General features: G+C 45.0%; 1 protein-coding gene across 2 annotated transcripts in view; it reads left to right on the top strand.

Moving 5' to 3' along the window:
- The first annotated feature begins 504 nt into the window (after positions 1-504).
- fbxl6 (F-box and leucine-rich repeat protein 6) overlaps positions 505-13,911 on the top strand; it is a 50,957-nt gene continuing 37,550 nt past the window's right edge. Inside the window, exons 1-4 of one of the 2 annotated variants that reach the window (XM_072254252.1) lie at positions 505-556; positions 4,275-4,856; positions 7,441-7,599; positions 10,812-10,875. In XM_072254252.1, coding sequence (XP_072110353.1) covers positions 4,369-4,856; positions 7,441-7,599; positions 10,812-10,875 — 711 coding nt within the window. In that variant the 5' untranslated portion in view covers positions 505-556; positions 4,275-4,368. Of the gene's footprint in view, positions 591-4,274; positions 4,857-7,440; positions 7,600-10,811; positions 10,876-13,911 lie in introns of both variants that reach the window. The other variant, XM_072254251.1, reaches the window with a different exon arrangement.

Below are 13,911 nucleotides of genomic sequence, written 5' to 3'. Positions count from 1 at the left end.
GAACTGGATGTTGCTATTACAAATTTAGAACAGCTAAGAATCCGTTTACCAAACCTCTAAAGAGCTATTAAGTACAATGAAACAATAAATTAAATAGTAAAGTTTTAATAATTTACAGCCGAGATGATTAAAAAAATGCCTCTTGCAGTGGCAGTTTATGCAAATGAGCAGTGCAATAAAAAAATAAACGTCAGAGTTTTGCTTTGTGTCACGCATGTAACGCAAATTGAAAATAACACATATTTTTTAAAAGCATCTTCAAAATTAAAAATCTGCCAGTTTAAAAAGGAAGTCGCTTGTCCCCTCCCCTTTTCAAGATTACTGTTCGAAGAGGCGTCGCAGGTGTCAACCCCACTTGATTGCGAGCGGCGCCGGCGTCTTGTGATTGACGTGAGCGTTGGACCAATAGATGTGCAGGACCGTAGTTCCCCCTTCGTGGAGCTGTGGTGGACAGAGCCAATTGGCTTGAGGTGTGGGCGGATCCTAGAGCCTATCAGGTTAGAGTGAGAGGCGGCTTGCGGCGGGAAGTATGGCGGCGTCTGAGGGAATGAGCGGAGTGAGTGCGGGATGAGAGGGACGGCGGTCGGAGGGTGAGGTTCGGACGGCAGCGGAGGAGGAGGAGCGCGGCGGCGGTAGTCTTAGAGAAGTGGGCGGTGCCTGTAAAGTCAAGGCTTTGTTGCCATGGTTACTGCTTCCGACTTCGGCCCAGCTGGGAGTCGTCGACCCGTGACCTCTCACCCCCCCCATATCACTTCATTCACCCGTGACCCTCTCACTCTCCACTTCTTCTTGAATCAGGTTTAATGTCACTGGCATATGTTGTCTTACTGCAGCAGTGCATTGCAATACATTGCAAAGAAAGACAGAAAAGTAGTGAGGTAGTTCATTGCCTATTCAGAAGTGCGATGGCATTGGGGAAGAGGGCACGTCCTGGGTGCTGGGAGTCCTTAATCATGGATGCTGCCTTTCTGAGGCATCACCTTTTGAATCAGAATTCAGAATCAGGTTTAATATCACCAGCACATGTCGTGAAATTCGTTAATTTTACGGTAGTAGTACAATGTTATATGTGATAAATGTAACAAAAACAGTTACAGTGAGTACATATGTATATTAAATAGTTAAACTGAAATAAGTAGTAGTGAGGTAGTACTCTTGATAGAGCTGGCTGAGTTTACCACTTTATACAGCCTTTTCCAATCTTGTTCAGCTAGTTCCACACTCTCTGTATCCTCTAAGTGAATTAGTTCCTCCTCAGGTTTCCTTTAAACATTTCACCTTTTACTCTTAACCCATGACCTCTAGTTGTAGTCTCATCTAACCTTGGACAAAGCCTGCTTGCATATACCCTATCTATAATCCCTCATAATTTTGTATACTTCTATCAAATCTCCTTTCATTCTCTTACACTGTTGGAAATAAAGCTGTAACCTATTCAATCTTTCCTTATAACTCAGGTGCTCAAGTCCCAGCAACATCCATGTAAATTTTCCCCGCATTCTTTCAATCTTGTTGATATCTTCCCTGTAGGTAGGTGACCAGAACTGCACACAATACTCCAAATTAGGCTTCACCAACATCTTATTTCTTTGTGCCATAAGTACACCTGTACACCTGCATGTTAATGCTAATATCTAATTGGCCAATCATGTGGCAACAACTCAATGAATGAAAGTGCGCAGACATGGTTAAGAGGTTCAGTTGTTGTTCAGACCGAACATCAGAATGGGAAAGAAATGTGATCTAAGTGACTTTGACCATGGAATGATTGTTGGTGCCAGACGGGGTGGTTTGAGTAACTCAGAAACTGTTGATCTCCTGGGATTTTCACACACAACATTCTCCAGAGTTTATAGAGAATGGTCTGAAAAACCAAAAAGCATGCAGTTGAACGGCAGTTCTGTAAGTGAAAATGCCTTGTTAATGATAGAGGTCAGAGGAGAACGGCTAGACTGGTTCAAACTGACTGTGAGGCAATAGTAACTCAAATAATCACGTGTTACCACAGTGGCATGCCGCAGTCTGCTGGAGAAGTTCAGTTGGTTGAACGGTATCTGTGGCTAGGGGATTGGTGAGGAATTGGGTCGAGACATCACCAATTCCTCACCACCCCTCCCCCCACTCGGATGCTGCTTGACCTGCTAAGTTCCTCCAGCAGATTGTTTGTTGCTCCAGGTTCCAGCACCCGTTGTTTCTAGCGTATCCAGTAAATTCTTTAGTGGTTGGGAGCTCTTTTGCTGATGGTGTGGAATGGGCCCTTCAAGCCACACCACCTCATTAACTCCCACAATCCCAATTGAACCCGAAACTAATCACTTGGCAATTTACAATGACCATTTAACCTACCCAGTATGTCTTTGGACTGAGGAAGGACACTTGGGGAAAACCCACACATTCCATATGTGGGACATACAGAGACTGCGTATGGATGATGCTGGATTTGAACTTTGAACTCCGACACCCTGAGCTGCCAGAGCTTTGTGCTAACCGCTACACCACTGTGGCATCCAAGTATACTGAGTATATTTCTGTATGTGTGTAGTCTTCTGTTGCTATAGTACATCCACTTTGAGGTTCAATGAGTTGTGTGTTTGGAGACACTCTTCAGCACACCACTGTTGTAATGCGTGGTTATTTCAGTTACTGTTGCCTTCCTGTCGGCTTGAACCAGTCTGGCCATTTGCCGGGCAAGACACACTAAACATTCAGTAAACCCTTCAAGTTATACTCTGTTACTACTATTTGTGCACAAGGCCCTCTCTTCCTGCAGCATACTTCCAGTTCCCGTGGTACCATCTGTGATTTGGCTCATAGTGACCCAAAGAGCAAAAAGAGAGTGGTTGCTTTCAGTGTGCTAGATTTAAACTCCAATGAAGCCATGGGGGAGTGGCTTTTGATGATCAAGTAACATGGACACCCACTGCAACATATACTGTGGGCCGAAGGGCCGTTCTATATACAGGTGTCCCCCGCTTTTCGAATGTTCGCTTTACGAAACCTCGCTGTCACGAAAGACCTACATTAGTTACCTGTTTTCGCTAACACAAGGTGTTTTCACTGTTACGAAAAAAGGCAGCGTGCGAAAAAAGCAGTGCACGCCCCAAGCAGCCAAGCTCCTCCCCCGGAACTGCATTCTAGCCGGCATTGCTTAAACATGTGCCTGTGAGCAGCCATTTGCAAGATGAGTTCTAAGGTATTGGAAAAGCCTAAAAGAGCTCGTAAGGGTGTTACACTTAGCGTAAAACTAGACATAATTAAGTGTTTCGATCGTGGTGAAGGAAGTAAGGACAAAGTGAGTTTGGCTTGTGGAAGCTGACGAAGATGATGTTGAAGAGGTTTTGGCATCCCATGACCAAGAACTGATAGATGAAGAGCTGATGCAATTGGAAGAAGAAAGGATAACAATCGAAACTGAATGCAGTAGCGAACGGACCAAAAGTGAAGTCGTCCAGGAACTGAAAATGAAGCAACTGCATGAGATTTTCGCTGCAATGATTGCAGAAAAGTACGACTTTAATTTTGAAAGGATACGTAGGTTTAGGGCATATTTGCAGGATGGTTTGAGTGCTTACAAAGAACTGTATGATAGAAAAATGTGCGAGGCTAAGCAGTCAAGCATACTGTCATTTTTCAAACCTTCCACATCAACCACAGCAGACAACAAACCTCGACCTTCGACATCGAGGCAGGAAGAAGATGACCTGCCTGGCCTGATGGATACAGACAACGATGAGATGACACTCCAGTGTCCCACCACCCCAACCCCCGGGCCATGGACCGATACATTGCCGCAGAGAATGCAGTGGTAGCCGGGATGGACCCAACACATCTCTAAGAAAAAAGCAGAAATAAACAAGCTAATTAATTAGGTGCCACCCGGTACGTAAATGTCGGCCCAGATCAGAGGTGATTGCCGATTTTCGCTACGGAGAACAGTGCAGCAATGATCGTAGAAAAGTATTTCTGCTTTATATAGGCTGTGTGTTTATCATATCATTACTGCTTTTACTATATGTTACTGTTATTTTAGGTTTTATGTGTTACTTGGCATGATTTGGTAGGTTTTTTTTGGGTCTGCGAACGCTCACAAATTTTTCCCATATAAATAAGTGGTAATTGCTTCTTCGCTTTACGACATTCCAGCTTACGAACCGTTTCATAAGAACGCTCTACCTTCGGATGGTGGGGGAAACCTGTACTATTTTACCTCACTGCCACAGGTGAGATTTCAGTCAGCAAACGGTGAAATGATGATTTTATTTTTCTTTCTCTAGTGACACTGTGACGTTCCTCTTTGTGCTTTTACTGTTGGATAAGGACTCGTCCAGCCAAAGCATTTCATGAAGAGGACTGAGAGGGGACACCCTGATGGAAGGCTCTTCGTCTCCCCACACCTCCAGGCAGGCATCTCGCAAACGGGAACGGAGTGTGGAAAGCCGGGGTGGATCACACAGCCGGGTGACGGCCAAGCCAGCGAAGAAGATGCGGCGGACAGCGCAGTGGAATGCCACTAACTACACGGTCCATGAGACCGACAGTGACATGCTCCTGATCATTTCCAATGAGGGCAAGGTGCAGAGGAGGCCCAGGCCCAGAAAGCCAAGGGGCAAGAGGAACAACTGCCGGCTCAACAAGAAGCCCAGTGCCCATGCGGCGAATCCCTCTCTGCCCAAAACGAAGATGAGGGGCACCAGCTCCGAACGTGCTGAAGGTCAGCACAGCGCAACAGATCCAGAAGCAAAGGGCCAGAAAGAAGAGGAGGTCGACCGGTGGGGCCAAAAGCTTCCGATTGAAGTGTTGGTTCATATCTTCCATTACGCGGTGTCATCCAGTGGAGCTGTACCATTTCTCTGCAGGTGAGGGGCCAAGGTGGGAGAGGGTGCAGAGGAGATTTACTGGGTTGCTGCCTAGATTAGAAAGCATGTCTTATAAGGATAGGCTGAGTGAACTAGGGCTTTTCTCTTAGAGTGAGGTGACTTGATAGAGGTGTATAAGATGATAAGAGGCATAAATTGAGTGGATAACCAGAGATTTTTTTCTCAGGGCCAAAATGGTGAATATGAAATGGCGTAGTTTTAAAGTGATTGGAAGGAAGTATCGGGGTAGTTCAGAGGTAGGCTTTTTACTTGGAGAGTGGTAGATGCATGGATATGTGGGTGGCAGTAGAGGCAGATGCATTAGAAATGTTTAGAGTGTAGAGAAAATTTGCAAAGATGTTGCCAGGACTTGAGGACCTGAGTTATGAGGAAAGGTTAAACAGGTTAGGACTTTATTCTCTAGAGCAGGGGTGGCCAACCCTTTGACATTCCATGCGTCAATTTTTTCACGTACAAGTTCAGATGCGATATTTTCACGCACGAGTTCAGATGCGATATTTTCACGCACGAGTTCAGATGCGATATTTTCACGCACGAGTTCAGATGCGATTTTTTTTTCACGCACGAGTTCAGATGCGATTTTTATTCACGCATGAATTCAGATGCGATATTTTCACGCACGAGGGTACAAGAGTTGTATGGCGCATCTGAACTCATGAGTGAAAAAATTGACGCGTGGAATGTAAAAGGTTGGCCACCCCCGCTCTAGAGCGTAGGAGAATGAGGGGAGATTTGATAGAGGTATACAAAATTATGAGTGGTATAGATGGGGTAAATGTAAGCAGGCTGTTTGCAGTGAGGTTGGGTGAGACTAGAACTAGAGGTTAAGGGTGAAAGGTGAAATGTTTAAGGGGAACGTGAGGGGGAACTTCACACAGAAGGTGGTGAAAGTGTGGAACAAACTGCCAGTGCAAGTGGCAGATGTGGGTTCAAACTCAACACCTAAGAGAAATTTGGATAAGTACATGGTTGGGAGGGGGATGGATGGTTATAGTCCGGGTGCAGGTCGATGGACTAGGCAGATTAGTTTGGCATGGACTAGATGGGCTGAATGGCCCATTTCTGTGCTGTAGTGTTATATGACTCTGACTCTCAACTCTTAGGTACATGGATGACATAAAAATGGAGGATTATGTGGGAGGGAAGGGTTAGATTGATCTTAGCACAACATTGTGGACCAAAGGGTCTGTACTGTGGTGGTATACTGTTCTATGTTCTGTGTTGAGGTATTGATGTGAACGTGTGGTGACTAGTGGCATGTGAGCGTAGGGCTGATGAAAGTGGGATTTGGAGATGGATGGACACAGGAATGGAGGATGGGGTGGCAACTAGTTCCCATGGGAGGTGGGTGGTGATGAGTGCAGAATTTAGACAAGGACAGGAATTTTGTCCCAATGTCTGTGCTAATCAGTAAACACCCATTGATGCCAATCCCACACCCAATCCTATTTCATTCTCCCTGCACTCCCATTAGCTCCCCTTCGATTCCACCACTCACCTACAGTATACATTGGGGACCTCACTCCATTCGCCAAAAGCAGAAATTGTTGGTGACCAACCATTTTAATTCCTATCCCTATTCCTGTTCTGACGTGTGCCACAATGAGGCCACTCTCAGGGTGGAGAAGGTCTGGAGCCTCCAACCTGATGGCATGAACATCAATTTCTCCTTCCAGTAATTTTTTTTCCATATTTTTTTCTTTTCCCCTCTCCCTTCCCTCTTCCATACCCAACTCTGGCCGCTTACCTCTTCTCACCTACCTATCACCTCCTCCTTCCCTTTCTCCTGTGGTCCACTGTCATCTCCTATCAGATTTCTGCTTCTCCAGTTCTTCACCTTTCCCACCCACCGGGCTTCAACTATTACCTTCTAGCTTGTCCTCCCTTCTCTCCCTACCACCTTCTTATTCTGGCGTCTTCCCCCTTCCTTTTCAGTCCTGATGAAGGGTCTTAGCCCAAAATGTCACATATGTTCATTTCCATAGATGTTTCCTGCTGAGTTCCTCCAGCATTTGGTGTGTGGTGCTCCAGGTTTATACTAGTTGATTAACCCTTTGGGTGTTCTGTACTGTCAGTGAACTTGGGAGTATTCTGGATTTGGGAGGTGGGAGGATCATGAGAGAGCTCGAGGTTGGATGTTGGAGATGGGATGATGATTTTAAATTTTTGTTTCATACAGTTGGATAGAACAAGAATGAGAGTGACAGACTGGATATACGCGGCATGGTAGTGTGGTTAGCGCAGTGCTTTACAGCGCCAGCAGTCGGGATTCGGTTCCCATCACTGCCTGCAAGGAGCTTGTACTTTCTCCGTGTGACTGTGTGTTTCCTCTGGGTGCTCCACTTCCCTTCCCCCTTCCAAAGATGTACAGGTTAGAGTTAGTAAGTTATGGGCATGCTCTGTTGGCACTGGAAGTGTGCGACATTTGTAGGCCACACCTTTTCCTTGGACTGTGTTGGCTGTTTCAATGCATTTCGATTTACATGTGACAGTTAAAGCTGATCTCTATCTTTTGGCTGAGGTGTTCTTTTGACCTGATCTCTCATCCTGCATTTTGAAACAGAGTGGCTCGAGTGTGTCAGCTGTGGAATGGAGCTGCTGAGAACCCCAGACTGTGGCGCAGGGTTACCATCTCTCACTGCTGGGCCAGTCCTGGAAAGAAACTGCAGCCTGTGGTTCAGCGAAAAATCCAGAACACCTTAAGCTGGCTGACAGAGAACAGGTTTGTTAAGGCGAAAGGGTCCAGTGTTGTCATTAGTGGGGTCGACAGGACTGGTTGGGATTGTCAGAGCTGATGTATTTTCAGCCAGGGGGCATAAGTGAGGGCTCTGATGTACCATGAACAGAGATGAAATGGTCTGTCTCTGAATGGACTTAAACTTCAGGAGAAGATCTGCAAGTCTGCAGAGTAATCGAGTCATACCCCACGAGGGTATAGAGGATGTCTTTAAAAGGCAATGCGGCATCAGTCATTTAGGACCCCCGTCTCCCAGGACATGCCTTCTTCTCATTCCTACCATCAGGGAGGAGGTACAGGAGCCTGAAGACACATATTCGATGTTTCAGGAACAGCTTCTTCTCTGCCATCCAGTTTCTGAATGGACAGTGAACACAAACTCACTATTTTTTTCTTTTTCCTTTGCTCCCTTTTTGTATTACTTAATTTGTTTTATGTACAGTATATATTTCATATTGTAATTTGTTATGTATTGCATTGTGCTGCTGCCGCAAAACAACATATTTCACAAACACAAAATCTGAAGATGCTGAGATCAAAGCAACACTCACAACACGCTGGAGGAACTCAACAGGTTGGGCAGCATCTGTGGAAACGATGAGTCGATGTTTTGGGCCGGAACCCTTCGTCAGGACTGTAGAGGGAAGGGGCAGAGGCCCTATAAAGAAGGTGGGGGGAGGGTGGGAAGGAGAAGGCTGGTAGGTGCCAGGTAAAAAACCAGTAAGGGGAAAGATAAAGGGGTGGGGGAGGGGAGGCAGGGAGCGGATAGGCAGGAAAGGTGAAGAAGGAATGGGAAATTACAATAGGTAGTAGAAAGAGGTGGAACCATGAGGGAAGTGATAGGCAGCTGGGGGAGGGGGCAGAGTGAAATAGGGATAGGGGAAGGGAGGGGGAGGGAATTACCGGAAGTTGGAGAATTCTATGTTGATACCAAGGGGCTGGGGACTACCTAGACGGTATATGAGGTGTTGCTCCTCTAATCTGAGTTTAACCTCATCATGGCAGTAGAGGAGACCTGCCATGATGAGGCTAAACTCAGATTAGAGGAGCAACACCTCATATACCGTCTAGGTAGTCCCCAGCCCCTTGGTATCAACATAGAATTCTCCAACTTCCGGTAATTCCCTCCCCCTCCCTTCCCCTATCCCTATTTCTACTCTGCCCCCTCCCCAGCTGCCTATCACCTCCCTCATGGTTCCGCCTCCTTCTACTACCCATTGTGTTTTCCCTGATTCCTCCTTCACCTTTCCTCCCCCACCCCTTTATCTTTCCCCTTACTGGTTTTTTACCTGGAACCTACAGCCTTCTCCTTCCCAACCTCCCCCCATCTTCTTTATAGGCCTCTGCTCCTTCCCTCTTCAGTCTTGACGAAGGGTTCCGGCCCGAAACGTCGACTCATCGTTTCCATGGATGCTGCTGGACCTGCTGAGTTCCTCCAGCGTGTTGTGAACATATTTCACAACATATATATGTGATATTAAACCTGATTCTGAAAGCCATAGGACACAGGAGCAGAATTGGCCATTCAGCCCATCCAGCCTGGTCCGCCATTCCATCATGGCTGATCATTCCATCCCTCTCAATCGCATTCGCCTTCCTTCTCACCTTAACCTTTGACATCCTTACTGATCAAGATCCTATCAGCCTCCACTTTTAATATACTCTATGCGATGACTTGGCCTCAGCAGCTGTCAGTGGAAATGCAGATTCACCACCCTCTGGCTAAAGAAATTCGCCCTCATCTCTGTTCTAAACTCCCCACCATAGGAAACATCCTCTCACATCCAGTCTATGTAGGGCTTTCAATATTTGGTAAGTTTCAGTTAGATTCCCCCGTCATTCTTCTAAACTCCAGTGAGTACTGACCCAGAGCCCTCAAACATTCATACGGTATTTTAAACATAATCCTATGGCCCACTGGGTCTGCACCTATTTTTAAATTTTTACCTGCACCTGTTTTATTCTCCCCTTATTCCTATCAACCCTCTTACCTAGATTCTACCTCTGTAAGTAAGTAATGGCTCCGTCTGTCTAAGTAGACAATGGATGCGCCCGGTTTAGGACTCTATTGGGTGTGGAACAGCGTCGGCTGTGGCTGAATAAGCTGATTCTTGAGCAGCAGTCCTTGGCGCAGCTGCTGCACACGAAGGCCTCCTGTGTTGGTTTTGCTGCTTTGCAGCAGCACCGGAGTGACATCTCCGGGGCGCAGACCTGGGCGATGAACATGAAGATCCTGGGCTGCCCAGACATCAAGATCCCCCTCTCGGCCTCGCAGATGTGGCCCAAAGGAATGGGAAGCTTGGCTACAGGAGCTGCCGGAGGTGACGTGATACGTCATCCAACCGCCTTAGGGGCTCCGCTCCGGGTTTGTGTAGGGTTTACTCCTTAGCTTTCTCTTCTCCCGAAGATACCCACAAGGCAATGGGATCCGTTACCCTGGATAGGGGCCCATACCGGGTACTATCAGCTGGAGCCAGCTAAGCCCAGGACCCATGTAATTCAGGGTCGTCACGCCCTGTAGTAGCACATATGGAGCCACTACCCACTACCCACATTGTGTAAAAGACACAATAGCAAAGGTCGTTTGGCCCACTGAGTCCTTGCCAATCCATTTTTTGATTCTCCCTCCCAAGATTCCACCACTCGCCAATCATCGGCCAATCACCCCACCAACCTCCATGTCTTTGGGATGCAGCCCGGCACATCATGGAAACTAGCCTCCCTCCATGGACTTGCTGATTTGATAAAGCGGCTAGCATAATCAATGACCACCCCCCACCGGACATTCTCTCTTCTTCCCTTTCCCATTGGGCAGAAGATGCAAAAACCTGGAAACACGTACCACCAAGCTCAAGGACAGCTTCTATCCCACTGTTATAAGCTGTGGAGGCCAACTTATTGGGTATATTTAAAGCAGAGGTTCATGGGTACTTAACTAGTAAAGGCATCAAAGGTTACGGGGAGAAGGCAGGATTGAAAGGGAAAATAAATGGCAGAATGGCCTAATTCTCCTCCTATGTCTGGCAGAGTGATAGCTTGCTGTGCTACCCAAGTTAATAAGAAACATGCGGTGAAACGAGTTTAATGTGTAGATAGTTATTGGTTCTCTGAATTCGGGTTCCTTTCCTGCTATAGAGGAAGGGAACAGAGAGAGAAGTTGCCAACTGATCTGTGTTGATGTGCTTGTTTACACATAGGTTTTCACAACTTCGTGAGTTCTCTCTCTGCCACTGGAACAACCTAGTGAGTTACACCCTGAAGGTAAGCCAGTAACTTCCTCTCCTGGCACATCAGCAGCATCACTTTGTTTCAGTTTGGCTCCTTAGAACTTATTATTAAAGTACCTATATGTCATCATAATTTTTTTTATTGAGATAAAACATGGAACAGTCCCTTCATTGAAAACCCACATGTGACAGAAATGGACAAGCAACCAGTGTGCAAAACACAATGAGTTGTGTGAATATGAAATAAAAGAAAAAACAAATGAGCAATAAATATTAAGAATATAAGTTGTATAGTCCTTAAAACTGAGTTCATGGGTTGTGGGAAAAGTTCAATGTTGGGGTAAGTGAAATTGAGTTGAAGTTAACCTCTCTGGTTCAAGAGCCTGGTGGTTGAGGGGTAATAACTGTTCCTGAACCTGGTGGTGTGGGTTCTGAGGCTCCTGTACCACCTTACTGATGGTAGCAGACCATGACCTCAGAATCAGAATCAGTTTTAATATCACAGGCATATGTCATGAAATTTGTTAATTTCGTGGCAGCAGTACAGTGCAATATGTGATAAATATTGTAAATAAAAACAATTACAGTAAGTGTATATGCAGTGCCTATAAAAACTATTCATCCCCCTTGGAAGTCTTCATGTTTTATTGTTTTAGAACATTGAATCTCAGTGGATTTAGTTTGGCTTTTTTGACACTGATCAACAGAAAAAGACACTTGCGTTTCAAAGGGAAAACAGATCTCTACAAAGTGATTTAAATTAATTACAAATATAAAACACAAAATAATTGATTGCATAAGTATTTACCTCTTTTAGTATGCCACACCAAATCATCACTGGTGCAGCCAATTGGTTTTAGAAGTCACATAATTAGTTAAATGGAGATCATTGTGTGCAGTCAAGGTGTTTCAATTGATTGTAGTAAAAACACACCTGTATCTGGAAGGTCCAACTGCTGGTGAGTCAGTATCCTAACAAAAACCATACCACGAAGGCAAAAGGAACACTTGAAGCAACTCCGCAAAAAGTTTATAAAAAGCACAAGTCAGGAAATTGATACAAGAAAATTTCCAAGTCACTGAATTTCTCTTGAAGTACAGTTAATTCTATCATTAAGAAATGGAAAGAATATGGCACAGCTGTAAATCTGCCTAGAGCAGGCCATCCTCAAAAACTGGGTGACCGTGCAAGAGGGGTACTGGTGAGGGAGGCCACCAAGAGATCTATGAAAACTCTGGTGGAGTTACAAGCTTCTATGGTTGAGATGGGAGAGTCTGCACCTACAACTGTTGGTCGTGTGCTCATCCAGTCACAGCTTTATGGGAGAGTGGCAAACGAAAAGCTACTGTTGAAAGAAACTCACATGAAATCTCAGCTAGAGTTTGCCGGAAGGCTTGTGGGAGTCTGAAGTCAGCTGGAAGAAAGTTCTATGATCTGATTAAACCAAATTTGAGCTTTATGGTCATCAGACTTACCATTTTAATAGTAAGATTCTTGGCAGTGTGGAGGATCAGCGAGATCTTGGGGTCCGTGTCCATAGAACTCTCAAAGATGCTGCGCAGGTTGACAGTGTTGTTAAGAAGGTATATGTTGTGTTGGCCTTCATCAACTGTGGGATTGAGTTTAAGAGCTGTGAGGTAATGTTACAGCTATACAAAACCTTAGTTAGACCCCACTTGGAGTACTGTGTTCAGTTCTGGTCACCTCATTGCAGGAGGGATGTGGATACTGTAGACAAAGAGTGCAGAGAACATTTACAAGGATGTTGCCTGGATTGGAGAGCATGCCTTATGAGAATAGGTTGAGTGAACTTGTCCTTTTCTCTTTGTAGCGACGGAGGATGAGAGGTGACCTGATAGAGACGTATAAGATGACGAGAGGCATTGATCGTGTGGGTAGCCAGAGGCTTTTTCCCAGGGCTGAAATGGCTAACACGAGGAGGCATAGTTTTAAGTTGCTTAGAAGTAGGTACAAGGGGGATGTCAGAGGTAAGTTTTTCCACACACAGAGTGGTGGGTGCGTGGAATGCACTGCCAGCGACGGTTGTAGGGGTGGATACAATAGGGTCTTTTGAAAGACTCTTGGATAGATAAATGGAGTTTAGAAAAATAGAGGGCTATGCAGAAGGGAAATTGTAGGCAGTTTCAAGAGTAGGTTACATGGTCGGCACAACATTATGGGCCAAAGAGCCTGTAATGTGCAGTAGATTTCTATGTTGTTCATGCTAGAATCATTCCTGTCATACACATGCTTGTAGCTTGTTAAGCAGCCTCATGTGTGGCACCTTGTCAAAGGCCTTCTGAACATCCAACTACACAACATGAACAGTGAAGACATGCAGAACATTTATTCAGTTCATCCCCTATTACTATCATTTCAGCATTGTTTTCCAGCAGTCCGATATCCACTCTCACCTCTCTTTTACACTTTATGTATCTGAAGAAATATTTAGTATCCTCTTTAATATTATTGGCTGGCTTACTTTTGTATTCCATCTTTACCTGTTATTGCCACCAAAGGTTCATCTACTAAATACTGACTTGAAGGGGGTGAATACTTATGCAATCAATTATTTTGTGTTTTATATTTGCAATTAATTTAGATCGCTTTGTAGAAATCTGCTTTCACTTTGACACAAAGGTGTCTTTCTCTGTTGATCAGTGTCAAGAAAGCCAGATTAAATCCACTATGATTCAATGTTGTAAAACTAAAACATGAAAACTTCCAGGGGGGGGGTGAATAGTTTTTATAGGTACTGTATGTATATTAAATAGTTAAATTAAATAAGTAATGCAAAAACAGAAATTTTAATAAGTAGTGCGGTAGTGTTCATGGGTTCAATGTCCATTCAGGAATCGGATGACAGAGGGGAAAATGCTGTTATACCACCAGGTTCAGGAACAGCTACTACTCCTCAACTATCAGGCTTTTGAACGAAAGGAGGTAACCACACTCATTTAAGGACTCTTTTATCTTCTTATTTCATGCTTATTATTTATTGCTATTTATTCATATCTGCACTTGCGCAGTTTGTTGTCCATTGACCCTGTTCACAGTTACTGTTCTATA

Source organism: Mobula birostris, chromosome 3, assembly GCF_030028105.1.
Source record: "Mobula birostris isolate sMobBir1 chromosome 3, sMobBir1.hap1, whole genome shotgun sequence".
NCBI lineage: Eukaryota > Metazoa > Chordata > Chondrichthyes > Myliobatiformes > Myliobatidae > Mobula > Mobula birostris.
Note: the sequence above shows the minus strand (reverse complement) of the source record. Positions and strands in the feature narration are given on the sequence as shown.